This window comes from Sphaerulina musiva (assembly GCF_000320565.1).
Source record: "Sphaerulina musiva SO2202 unplaced genomic scaffold SEPMUscaffold_8, whole genome shotgun sequence".
NCBI classification, from domain to species: Eukaryota; Fungi; Ascomycota; class Dothideomycetes; order Mycosphaerellales; family Mycosphaerellaceae; genus Sphaerulina; species Sphaerulina musiva.
Window position 1 is genome coordinate 1,693,489 of NW_016017390.1, and position 12,929 is coordinate 1,706,417.

General features: G+C 52.1%; 3 protein-coding genes across 3 annotated transcripts; 2 read left to right on the forward strand and 1 right to left on the reverse strand.

Annotated features, from left to right (window-relative positions):
- Window positions 1-3,088: 3,088 nt before the first annotated feature.
- SEPMUDRAFT_48990 (MRP-L47-domain-containing protein) lies at window positions 3,089-3,830 on the forward strand (the record flags this gene model as incomplete). Its single annotated transcript, XM_016909091.1, has 2 exons — window positions 3,089-3,610; window positions 3,672-3,830. The coding sequence occupies 2 exons, from the start codon at window positions 3,089-3,091 to the stop codon at window positions 3,828-3,830; spliced, it is 681 nt and encodes a 226-aa protein (XP_016759029.1).
- An 847-nt stretch (window positions 3,831-4,677) lies between these two features.
- SEPMUDRAFT_150863 (uncharacterized protein) lies at window positions 4,678-7,329 on the forward strand. Its single transcript, XM_016906443.1, has one exon. It carries the CDS (start codon window positions 4,684-4,686, stop codon window positions 6,019-6,021), a length of 1,338 nt encoding a protein of 445 aa, XP_016759030.1. The 5' UTR covers window positions 4,678-4,683; the 3' UTR covers window positions 6,022-7,329.
- A 563-nt stretch (window positions 7,330-7,892) lies between these two features.
- On the reverse strand, window positions 7,893-11,596 carry SEPMUDRAFT_150864 (uncharacterized protein). Its single transcript, XM_016906444.1, has 2 exons — window positions 9,394-11,596; window positions 7,893-9,344 (listed from the first exon to the last, which is right to left on the reverse strand). The coding sequence occupies exons 1-2, from the start codon at window positions 11,526-11,528 to the stop codon at window positions 8,138-8,140; spliced, it is 3,342 nt and encodes a 1,113-aa protein (XP_016759031.1). The 5' UTR covers window positions 11,529-11,596; the 3' UTR covers window positions 7,893-8,137.
- Window positions 11,597-12,929: the final 1,333 nt, after the last annotated feature.

Genomic DNA, 12,929 nt, shown 5'->3' on the forward strand with positions numbered 1-12,929 from the left:
AGGTACCTACGGCACGTGCCTTGGAATGGATGAATCCATCAATCGATTATCGATCCATCAAATCAACACTGCGAGCAACGACTCGTCACAAGAAAGTCAGTTGTATAGAAAGTCAGTTGGTATATGTAGGTACCTGAGGTACATTCATGTACATGTAACTTCATCCTCCCACCCACTCTGGCGGAAAAATTAAAAGAGGGCATTATCAGTGTCAGCGTCAAGCAAGTGTCGGAGGCGGAGTCGGAGGCGGATGCGGAGGCGGACAAGTCTCCGAAACCCCGAACCGAAAATCACCTGCTGATGCTCCTTTTTTTTCTATTCCATGATTTCCTTCTTTCTTCAAGGATCCATTTCTTCTTTTTCTTCAATTTTTCTTGTTTTTTCCACACACCTTGCGTGCATTTGCATATGCAAGAATGTCACCACCTTTGCATGTTGTCAGGTCATGTATGTATGTCGTGAGGTCAGGTCAGGTTAGGTCAGGTTAGGTCTCAGGTTACTAGGTAGGGAAGGGAAGGTAGGCAAGGTAGGGAAGGTAGGCAAGGTAGAGAAGGTAGGGTAGGTTTTGGATAATTGAATTCAAAAGACATGGAAAAGAAATGGAAAAAAGAAATTTGGTAAAATAAAGTGTAAAGATGGATAGGGGTGTTTACTGCACGTCTTTTTTTTTTTAATGAAATTGTTATTTTTCCTTCCTGTTTGTTTGTTTCGTTTTGTTTTGTTTTGTATTTTAGTTGGATAGACAGATACCTCCGCATACCTTACCTACCTACCTACCTACCTACCTCCAAGAGAGTCTTTCCCTCGCTCGTTCCGAGACATTTTTTTCTTTTTCTTTTTCAATTGGGATGCAACAGAACCGGGCTAGAAGGGAATGAAAAGTAAGCCCTAAAGCTAGAATTTGTGGTTGATGACAAGCCCGAATTTCCCCCCCTCTGCCCCGCTACCTAGTTAGACATATACATTGTACATATTCGACATGTGTCTACAGTATATCAAACCTAGTCGTACAGGTAAGGTACAGGTCAGGTAGGTTACAGGTCAGGTAGGAGGAATGATGTTCTAGAACCAACCTCTTTTTTGACATGACGTGACGTGACTTGGGGGATTTATCGAAAGGTACATGTAGGGTAGGGGGGAGAGGTATATGTACTGTTTAACCTACTTTGTCGAGAATCGAGATACACTAGGGTACTTCTTCTCGGTACCGGTGGTGGTGGTTATGCAAGACGAGAGAGAGAGTGAGTGAGGGTGAATACGAAAATGCGAGATGCTTCTTTTGTACAAGGCTATACGAGGATGAACAAGGTTATTATTGCTTTTTACTTCATTCTATTTTCATTTTTGGAGAGGAATACCTACCTGCCGAGAGAAGAAAAGCGGATAGGAGCATTGAAACGGTCTTCTGTCTAGAAATGATAGGTATCCTATCGCAATAGAAGCGGAAATGCTTCATCAATACGGTAAGGCACTACTACCGGTAGCTGTACACTCATTGTCGCTGATGAGCTGGCACAGTCTCCGCCTCGGATGTGTCGGTGGAAAGATGCATTTCTTATCTATCTATGGATGCCTAGAGAAAAAACAGAAAAAGAATTCGGCGCCGTGATGAGAGTTTGCAAGGATTTGGTACGATCTGGCGATGTCATCCTCGATCTGGCGATGGAATACAACCTATGGCCCATTAGTCTATTATACTTTTTGGGTCGGTTAACGGATGCTCGGCTTTTGCTTCGGCAGATTCACATGTGGTTGGCTCAAATAGTAACACTTGCAGTGGCTCCTACAGAAGGCGGTAGGCGGCTATCGCCAGGCACATTCCGGACGCGCTAAACCCTATGAGCGACACACCTTTCGTCGGTCGGGTCGTTCAAGTCGTCAGCAGCAAAAGTTGCAAGGGAGGCGGTGGGTCTGTTGGGCGAGTACGGCAGTGGAAAATGAGAGCGTACGAGTCGAATGACGGCGGAGGATATCCTATCGCACGCGAGCCACGTTGTCACTCCCGGTGGAGAGCTTGTATTGATTTAATCAAAAGTCGACGAACGAGCCCGTAGGAGTTGCGAGGCGCTTATCGATCATCGGGGAAGCTAGCCTACCATAGCGCTTTAGGTTACGTGCTCTGCCCTGCCCATGCGGCCCACGCCCACATCCGAGTGGTAGTCCAGAGCTAGGCGGGAGGCGCGGCAAGGAAGAATGGCACATTCTGATTGGACAGCATGACGAGTTCGCTATCTGCCGTCTTTCGTCTTTGCTGGCATTTGGGATGTGCCAAAAGGCTGTCCAGGCGTAGGGCCGGCCGTAGGTGAGAGCAGAGCAGGCGTCGGGGAAATAGATCATAGATGTCCCCCGTCAGCTGATGGAAGGTCAGGCTTGAATTATGGGGTGTCGCATGCTACTTTTTTCAACTGTTGTGCTGCCGTGGACAAGGAAAGTAAGCAGGCCACAGGTTGGAAGTGGTCACATTCGTTGCCTGCGAATGAAACCTACAGTACCTCCGTATCTAGCTGGAGGCTTTGCTTGCTTTGTGAGCAATGTCCATGGCTGATGGGTTTACGCCACTGTGGCACTGTGCAAGCACGGGGCTCGCGAGTGAGGTGCTGGCTGTGCTCGATACGAGTCTATATCGACAGTGTCACCTACTCACTGCCGACGGAACTCGAGCAAGACCTGGCGATACCGTGCCATATGCCATAGTAACAGTCCATCCAGTAGGTACCTCATAGCAGGCTGGGAAACATCGCCAAGGACGGTCATTTGGATATTCGCCGAATGGAGCAATTCGTAGTGTAGTCCTGGCAAGCTGTCGCAAGAATGGGCATGTTTGGCTGTGCGTGGGCTCAAATGTGGTGATGCATATCCTGAACAATATGCGAAGGGAAGTTTTGGGTATTGTAGGATACATGCAGGAAGTAGGAGGTAAGGTAAGGTAAGGTAGTGAAGAAAGTCGGGAGTGGAGTTGCGGAGACGGGAGCGGACTCCCGAGAGCTCCGCTCAGAGCATTTGTCCCCCATGAACATGATCACAGCCATCTTCACCCCGTCGTCCCTACACATCTCCACAGGTACTCGCCGACAAGCTCGCCGCGACCATGCATTGCACGTGCAAAACACTGCTTAGCGGTGTCTTCAATGCGCCGCGGTCCTGCGCTGCCACGATCCCGCCAACCTTTCTCGCACCAGCCTTTGCCGCAGCACAAACATCCTCCTTCTCCACCACCCATACCAATTCCGCACGCAAGGATGGCAACAAAGCGCGCGGTGTGTCCGCGCTGCGAAGGACTGGCCTGAAGAAGCAAAGGGTTTCCATCAAGCCTTTCGAATTGCCCAAGCCGGTGGACAGAGAAAGGATAGCACCCGTACAGGTGGACGATGATCACGGGCTATGGGAGTTCTTTCCTCACGACCAAAAGTCCATGGCCAACCCCGAGGAACTGGGCTCTCATGGTCGAGCATGGGAAATTCGCGAGCTGAGGCATAAAGATTGGGAGTGTCTACACAAATTATGGTGGGCCTGTATCAAAGAGCGGAACAGACTGCTCACATACCAGATCGAGCGTGAGCGCGTTGGTAATATGTACGGCCGATACGAGTCAGATGAGCGGACGAAGACGGTATGCCAAATGATGAACTATGCTGTGTGAAACATGGCCGAGCTGACTTCATGGGCAACAGATCCGACTGACGATGGGGAGGATCAAGTTCGTTCTGACCGAACGCTGGTATACCTGGGAGAACGCTCGAAATGAGGCCATGTCTGATAAGGAGATCAACCTGTCCGCCGACGTAGATGCGGGAGAGCTGGCATATATGCCCAAAGACCAAGTAAGTTGACACTTTTGAGGCCCCAGCAGTTCGGAGGGAGCTAAATTGAAATAGACTGAGAGCGATGCTGAGCTGGACACATTGGACGTACAAGCGCAGGCGCAAATACCCCCTCCTGTCGAGCAATCGAAGCCCGAGCCTCGAGTCTAATGCGCTTGAGCTTGTTCTGTAGTCAAACGAAAGAGCTGGCCCATGAGTGTTTGCGGCTCTCTCGCCCATCTCACTCCTATTCACGCGACCCCTATTGAAACTGCGGCACATGAAGAAAGCGCTCTTCATGGGTGTACATCAGATGCCTGCTGGGGCCATCACCCTGCTGTCACGTGTGATCGCTTGCTGGACGAGGCATTCTCTCATTCCGACCGGTGGATGTTGCTGTTAGGGAAACCGAAGTGAGGATCATCAAACAACCGGATGATCATGATAGGGCTTCGTTGAACCGAGGCTGCTTGGAAATGCAGAGCGATGAACGACATATCCTGACACACAAGTTCGAGTTGCTTGTCTATATACCACCTACCTATTCGCCACAGGCAACAAATAAGCCTTGGGGTCCTGCTCCTGGGCGCTCGTGTCGATGCGAGTCTTTCCTTCTATCGTTGACAATGCTGCACTCATATCAGAATGGAATGCTTTGTTCTCGTCACGGGCGCCCAGTATCAGGACGCTAAACCGCGGCCTGGCGCCGTTTGTGCAGGCGCCGCTAGGTCTAGCGCGCCTCGCACCAAGCAGACCAAGCCCAAACGTATAGCCAAGAAGCCAAGTAGGTGACGAGTTCGGCCTGTTATTTAGGAGTCACTCCGGAGCACGACGCCTCTTCTCCTTCTCCTCAGTGTGGAACACTGGAACGTATACAGATACCATGCAGGGAGTGTCGTTGATTCAATCGCGTTTTGCCGTCGCTCTGTTGTCAGCTGTCGTGATTATTCAACTATTTCTCCTACTGGGAAACCGAGACGCTATAATACCCGAACGGGCATGGCCAGGTTCACACCCACGGAAGCAAACCGATACGAGCTCATCCCCGCCGTCAACCAACACCACATCTCCTCCTCCTCCTTCTTCCCCATGGACCTTCAACTCTACTCGGGATGCTCGAAATCCCGCCTTGACATACGAACAATGCACTGTCGCGTTTCCGAAACTGTACCATGAAATCGAAAGAAGTGCTACCTACTGGAAGCATACTCGCAATCATTCCATCAGCGCGAAAGATGTGAACATCACCTGGACAGGCAAGGGAGGCTTACGCGTATTGATATATGAGAACGAACTGCGGATCTTAGAAACACGAGATATACATCATTTTAGAGACGGCCATGATGCGCGACGGGCGATTTTCGTACTCAGTCAGATCCATCGTGCGTTGTTGGGAGCGACGGCTCGAGGCGAACAGGTCCCCAACATTGAATTTGCGATTGCTGTAAATGACTATGCGCATCTGCCGGATGAGCGTGGGGATAGCCATGCGGTGTGGACGTTTGATCGGAGGATTGCGAGTGACAAGGATGAACGGATGTGGTTGATGCCGGATTTCAATTTCTGGGCGTGGAAACCTACGGGGAGTGCGTATGAGGATGCGAGGAGACGTGCGATGACACACGACAGTGCTGTGAAGGAGAAGATTCCGAAGATTGTGTGGAGGGGCAACCGACATATCAATCCTGAAGTGAGAAAGGCGTTGATCGAGACTGGCAAGGGAAAGGAGTGGGCAGATGTGGAAGGAGGCTGGCTTGATATTGCCGACTTTTGTCGGTATCTGTTTGCGGTGTATACGGAAGGACACAGTTGGTCCGGTCGGTTGAAGTATCTGCTGAACTGCGACACAGTAGCCATCGTACACGAGCTGGAGTTTACAACCTCCTTCTATCACCTGCTGAATCCTTCCGGTCCGGACCAGAACTACATTCAAGTGAAGCGCGACTGGTCTGATCTGGAAGAGAAGGTGAAATACCATCTGGAACGACCAGAACACACTCAGAGGATCATTCAGAACTCCATCAAGACGTTTCGCGAGCGGTATACCACACCTGCCGCGGAGGCATGCTATTGGCGGCGCATGTTTCGTGCATACAGAGAGGTCGCTTTTGAGCCAGATGCATTCGAGGAAAAGACAATCAATACCTTTGGCAGCACGGAGACTGTGCGGCATTTGCGAGGTACACCGTACGAACTTTTCATCGGCATCGATAGACCTTGAGACTTTAGTCAAGTGGCTCAGGCTGAGCTGAAGTCTGAAGTGGGCCTTTGCATTCACCAAGACCCAAGGTTCCGTACCGAGCTGCCATCTTGGCCACAGGTACTTAATATTTGTCGCGTCGACAAATGCTTCAAGAGTCCTCCTCATACCTTACCTTTTCATCCAGCATCATGGCAACGTACGATCTCGACGCAATCTATCGATTTCTGGAGATGTCCGAGGGCAATCTCACGAATGAGCAGGACGGAGCTTTCGCGAACTGTGTCCGGTCACCACTTGCTGCTCCCCATCCCCACGGCAGACCGAGTCCCTCTGAACCCGAGCACGTCTTATTGAGCGATGCAGACATCCTCCATCCATTCCCGCCCCGGCCTCCGCCCTCTCAATTCATGAGTCTCCCGGATGAGCTGCGGGACAAAATCTACGAGCTTCTAGGCTCAGATCACAGCCCATGTCCGACTGTCGAGTTCAGATCTCGGAGAAACAGCGAAAGCATATCCCTTGTTCATCCTAGCGAGCAAGGCGTCGTGCTTGGTGTGAGCGAGGGACCAAGCCTCGATCTCTTGCTAGTATCACACGAGTTCAGCGAAAAGTATGCCGCACGCATCCGAACCCGAGCGACCTGGACGTTCAGCGATACCTACCATCGCATCCCAACTTCTGTGGAGCTGAACGCTACCCAGTATCCCTCCCAGATCCAGGCCGCACATTTTCAGCTCTTGTCGGGCTGTGCGTTTTGTGGTGAATTAGAGATACATGGTCCCCGGGCGGCAACGGTAGCGAGGAGACCGTGGATGGCAGATTGCGAAATCGAGCAAGAGATTGGAGAGCATATGGCATGGATCACGACTGCTCTGCGCGACAGCTTCACATATGTCAAACGCTACACGATCGAATTCATCCTCTACGATCTGGATCCCACATGTGGCTGGCCTTTGCAAACGGGCAACAGCAACCTCATGGTGGCGCTCGAGCTCATGGTAGAGAAAACCCCCCGAGAAGATTGCGAATTGCGCGAACTTACCGTTGCGCTCGCGCACCGGAAGGAACAAAGTCATGCGCGGAAAGTCCATGGCGTATCGGATCTGACTCCTCCCATTCCCGTGGGGAAGTGGACTAAAGAGCACGCGTGGCAGGCTGTCGAACGTTCTGAAGTAGTGTTACAGGAGGAAGAGAGAGAAGATGAAGAAAGAAGGATCCCCAGCTCCTCTTCCTCCGCCGCCGCCGAAGAAGCAGAAGACACTATTGCCATGACAGAAGAAGAAGAAGAAGAGTAGCACATGCTTCTGCCTACTACTACTGTGACAACGCAGCAGTATCCTCACCCGCCCTGACCCTACTTCTTCTCGCCTTCAGAAAGGGAAGAGAAAGAAGGAAAGGGAAGAGGTAAGGTATACATGGAGGAATTTGAAAAAAAGGGGAATATGGGGTAGTATGATGTAGTAGTAAGGTATGTAGTGTAGTGGTAGTCTTCTCTCTCTCTCTCTCTCTCTCTCTCTCTTGGATATAGAGATAAGAGCAAGAAATGATGATTATAATAATAACAATAACAATAGCTTAGAAAGCAAAAATACTTGAATGCTGAAGTCAACATGAATGAATACTGGAGTGCCTTACCTACCTACTTTCTTTTATTTCTGGTTTCTTCTTCTTTTCTCGATGTTATTATTTGTCGTCTTTTCTGTGATACTGTGATAGGAGAGGTATATACCCGCTCGCCCGCACGCTATATGGGTAGATGGAGAGTTGCCAAAGAGGGAGGGGGGGTTTTTTTTAAAAAAAGAAGTCGAAAAAAGAAAAAGAAGAGATAGAAGGTGTGTAAGTGAAGAGAAGAGAAAACTCTAAAAGTTTTAGGAAATTTTTGTAGATACCTCAGGTATATATCTTTTCATGTATATAAACTACAAACTACAAACTACATCTACTCTACTTTACTCTACTCTACTCTAGGTATTCAATAGATACCTGTAGGTAAGGTAGATAGTATCAAATCATCGTCGTTATCCATCACTTCATCAAGTCATCACCCATTCTCATCCTCATGCTCATCACCATCTAACCCTTAAGGTACCTTTACCTACTTCTTCTCAACTTTCAACTTTCAACATTCAACATTTCACACCCCACCTCTCCCCCCGCCGCCCACCCGTTCCACATCATCCTCCAACCCCAACAATCCAATCGCCCAATTCAACCTCGCTTCCTTCTTCGTCCTCACCAATCTCCGATCTCCCTCATCTCCATCCACAGGAGGGACTCTAGGATCCAATTTCTCCCAACTACCATTTAATCTCGGATCATCGCTCGTAGAATTTTGCGGTCGAGAAATCCTCGTATATGGAGGTCCGCGACCTGCAGAAGCGGCTTTGACCCAGGCGGTTTCGCAGCCGTTGGCGATGAGTTCGGCGCTGCCCCAGCCTGTGCGTTGGGAGATGCTGAAGATGCGCGTTACAGTTTCGTGGCGTTGATGCGGGTCTTGGTATTGGATTGCGGCGAAGAAGGATGCGATGCAGCTTTCCGAGAGCGCGGCGCCGAGGCTGGGGTTGAGGGCTTGAGAGGCTGGGCCGGGGACTATGCCGGCGACTATGCGGCCGATTTCGAGCGCGTAGGGTTGCGTTTCGGGGGCGGCTACGCCTGCTGCCACGTGCGCGGCCGGAGGCATGTGGGGGTGTGCGCGGATGGCGATGATGACGGCCATGTTGTAGAGGGCCCATAGGCAGCCAATGTCGTAGGTGCGGTAGAATTGTGTGGGGCCAAAGGCCGTGTCGGTGGAGTGGAGCGAGTCGTAGGAATCGGGCGCGAGAGGCTGGAAGGAGGGGACGGCATTCAAGCTGTTCTGGAAGAGGTCTAATGCTTGACGGATGCGACGGTGCTCCTCCAGGGCTTCCTGCGTGGCTCGTGGTAGATCGTGGTCGATCGAGTGGTGGAAGCGGTGTGCATCTGGAGGAGGAGTGGGAGGAGGCATATCGGGATGAGGGAATGATGCATACGAGTGTGGCATCTGTACATCAGCTCGTGGAGGCGGTGCCATGCCGTAGAAGTCGGGCATGGGGGGAGGAGCACCCATGGGCACTGTTCCGGGCGGCCTGAAGCTGCTCGATGGCGTCGGAGTCTGTGGTGGTCGGAAAATGTTCATACCAGCTGCAGGTCTCCATTGGCCGCCATTCGCGTCCATCTGCTTGAGTTTCCTCTTGCGATCCCGTGACGCGAAGTCTGCGATGCGGCCCAGGAGTAGAACAAGATGATCGAAGGATCCATACACGGCATCGCCTCGACCCAGTGGTGCTCGCGGAGGACAGTTTGCCCATCTGCTGAAGTCCATGCTGCTTTTGATTAGTGCCCGCGTCTGACATGTCTCCGTACTCGACTTACAGTAGAGGGTTGCCGCTGACGATACTCTGAATGACGTCCTGTTTACAGTACCACCAGTAGAGGTCTTTGAGGATCTCGAACTTGCTGAGATCCAGTGTCGGAGGAATATTCACGGTAGTAGAGGCTTCGACATGGCCGAAGTTGTCATACTTGACCTCTTTGCCCACCATTTGACTGACCACACGTTCGTCAATGTCCGGAATCTGATCCAGCAAGTCGGCCTGCGAGAAGGTCTCTTCTGAACTATCCCGTCCCTTCTTGCCGAAATTGGACTCGTATTGCAGGCTCAGGGCTCTCTCCTTTTTCATCCGCCGGCATTCGCTGGTCATCTTGATAAAATCGGTTTCCACAAACAGCTGCTTGGCTCCAGCGAGATGCATATTCCATTTCATATGATCTGCAGTCATCACTTCGTAGAAGCCTAGTAACATGGAGGCTGCAATAGTAGTGACCTTGAGCCTACTCTTGGGATTGCTGACTGCAGCGTGTATGCGCCGAAGCGCCCACGCGTAGTGCTGCATCGAAGGCGTGGTTGATGCGCCCTGAAGTCGAGCGATGTGCAGACTTGCGAGTGCCAGCATGGCGTGGAGCAGGCCTTGGTGATGCAACGCAGCCATCGGTAGCGTATATGTCCATAAACCCTGTTGCGACAGAGGGACGGCTCCGTGGTTGAACAGCACAGAGGAGCTGATCGGTGCTCGCTCGAAAATCGACAAGCTTGGTCCCGTTGCGGAGATGAAGTGTGCAAACACCCGCGCGGTGGCAGGATTTTTCAGCGGACTCGCCACGTACTCGACGCGGTACGTGTCGAGGACCCCCTCGTAGATGAAGGTGTCATATCGGCGCATGTGCAGACCACGGATGCTGATCTGCTTACCGTCCAACACCCTCCCCAGCATCCGTTGGCGCTTGTAACTTCGATCTTGTGATATTGACGTGTCCACATCCTGTTCCTCGTCGGAGTCGTCGGAATCCACATCATAGTAGCCATCGTCCTGATTCTCCACTGCAGCTGCATGGAGCAGATGTGTGTGATCAAGGATGGGTGGAGCATGGTTATCGTACTCCACAGGCTGATCGTGGTGAAGCGGATCATGCTGCGCGTGTTGGGTGTGATGCAAGTCGCATTGCATCTGCCATTCCGGCTGCCACTGCGATTGAGGCGTCGCATAAGAGTTCTGCTGCGAATGCGCCAATGTCCTCGAGGATGCGCTGGAGCCGGGGGTCTGCACCGTGGGCATGCCATTAGGAGGCTCAAACGAAACACCGGTCCAGGGGTCTGGGGTGGGCATGGTCGATGTTTCGCATGTTGCTACATGCGTTGTGGGAGGTTGTGGCATCGGACAGCTGTACACGGGAAACATGGAATCGGTCGCGGAGAGAGTAGAGGCACCAGCAGGTCCGCTGATGAGCTGTGAACCACCATATGCACTGTGTTCATCGAGGAACGGTCTGGCAACCGGAATCGCCGAGTCTAAGGCGCCTGATGGGGCAAGTTTCTGAGCAGAGTGCAGGTCAGCGTGCGGTTGATGCTGATGCTGATGCTGATGCTGAGGCGCATAGGGACCCTGCGCGATATGACCTGGCCCGATGGGAGCACTGCTCCCTGGAGGATGGAAGATCTGGACGTCGGATGCAGCATTCGGCACATGCTCCATGTCGGGGGCTGAGATGAGTACATATTGCTGGATACGCTGGTCCCATACAGTCACCAATTGCTGTGACACTGGCCTGGGTCGCAGATGCGTGTAGCTCGAGAGCCCTCCCGGGAGTGCTGTCTGCTGTGCATCGTGTCGATGTTCCGGCACGGCTCCCGGTACTGGTACATGTATAGGTCCGGCTTGAAAAGTGATGTGCGCGGCTCCATTCGCGACAGGCTGATATTCAAAGGTGGGAGGCTTGAATACTACGCGCTGGCTATAGCCCTCGCAATGCCGCTTGCTCTTGATGCAATTCGAACAGATGGGACGTTGTTCGCCGCACTTGATGCGACGCTTGCGGCACGTGAGGCATCCGGTCTTAGTACGCTTTCTGGACAGTTTGGCCTTCAGAGCAGCTTCAGCGGCAGATGTATCCGCAGTCTCCTGCTTGATGACCTCACGGTCGTGATGTCCGGGTTCGTGTTCGAGCTGCATTGAGGACTAAAGCAGCATATGATGGAGTAGATAGGTATGCACCCAGCTTTCGCATGGTCTTTTGAGACGTTTGGCCAAGAATTGGTGGAGCAGTCAGCGTTACAAGGCAGTCCAAGAGTTCACACCGGGAGGGAGGGGGAGTGGAGGCCAAGATGAAGAAGTGGCAGTAGTATGATGAGGAGTGAGACCGGGCTGCGACTCAGCCCAGCGGGTGCAGAAGTGCGTGGCACGCGCGATCATCAAGAATGGTTCTTTAGATGAACGGTGTGGTGTTGCTGGATGGGGTGCGGGCTGCTCTGGACCGGGTTAGGTGGTGGATAATGAGGGTGGCACCAAGCCGCAAAAGGCGTCGCGAGGCTGCGGAGAAGAGCGGACGGACGGACAGTGGATGGAGAGGATGCGAGGCTGAGGCTGAGGCGAGGCGTGTCGAGAAAGGACAGAGGAAGGCCGATTGCCAACGAGGCCGAGGGATTCCTGTAGTGGGACGTACAGTAGCAAAGTAGGGACGGACAATGGCATGCGGCTACGGTACGGTACGGTATGCGAACGGAGGTTGCAAGAAGGGGGCATGCATCAGAATAGCTGAGTACAGTGAATTCCGTAGGCGTAGGGAGTAGTGGCGAAAAGGCTTCACTTATGCAGCATGAACCCTGGCAAGTGCTAGAGCCTCAGCATGGTTAGAGGATAGCGTGTGCGCACTACGCAGTGGTCCGGTGGAGTCTCCCCTCTCGATTTGGGCAATGTGGATTGTGAGAGACTGGGTTCGGTAAGCAGCACTGTACATAAGGTAGGGATGCGGAATGGAATATCACTTGCAATGCTGGCGGTATGAGATGATCTGGTGGACCGTTGCCAGTTGGGGTGACGCGGCGAAGGCCCCCCCGAATACCAAATACGATGAGCACGGTGGAGTACTACACCCTGTCCTGTTGTCGAGGATTATTCGGGGAGGGCGTGTGCAGAGAAAGGGTGCAAAGAAAGGGTCCAAACTGCAAAGCACAGCCAAAGCAAAGCAACCTGAACGCTGAAGCTGACTGGAGCTGAGCTGCTGAGTTGAGCAGAGCAGAGCAGGCAAATTCGGAATTTCCTGAATGGATCCAAATCATCCAAATCATCCAATCTACTGGGCTGGGCTGGGCAGGGCAGAGTAGAGTGTTTAGTGGAGTATGGACGTCTGTGTTCAGATCCACCGTGTATGCAGCTACGGTGCAGTACGGTAACGGGGCATTTTATCATTCTTACCTCTTGACTAATTATTCACGAGGATGGGATGGCGTGAATGGTGAGAGAATGAGAGAAATAGAGAAATAGAGGCAGAGACAGAGACAGAGTTATGCCAACCTCGGCCGTAGCACATGGTCCATGGAGCAACTCTTCTCGTTCTAGCGCAGGCCTTGGCGA

Coding starts and splice junctions, on each gene's coding strand:
- SEPMUDRAFT_150863 (XM_016906443.1), top strand. CDS start 4,684: ATGCAGGGAGTGTCGTTGATTCAATCGCGTTTTGCCGTCGCTCTGTTG.
- SEPMUDRAFT_150864 (XM_016906444.1), bottom strand. CDS start 11,528: ATGCAGCTCGAACACGAACCCGGACATCACGACCGTGAGGTCATCAAG. Junction 9,345..9,393: donor GTCAGCGGCAACCCTCTACT/GTAAGTCGAGTA, acceptor AATCAAAAGCAG/CATGGACTTCAGCAGATGGG.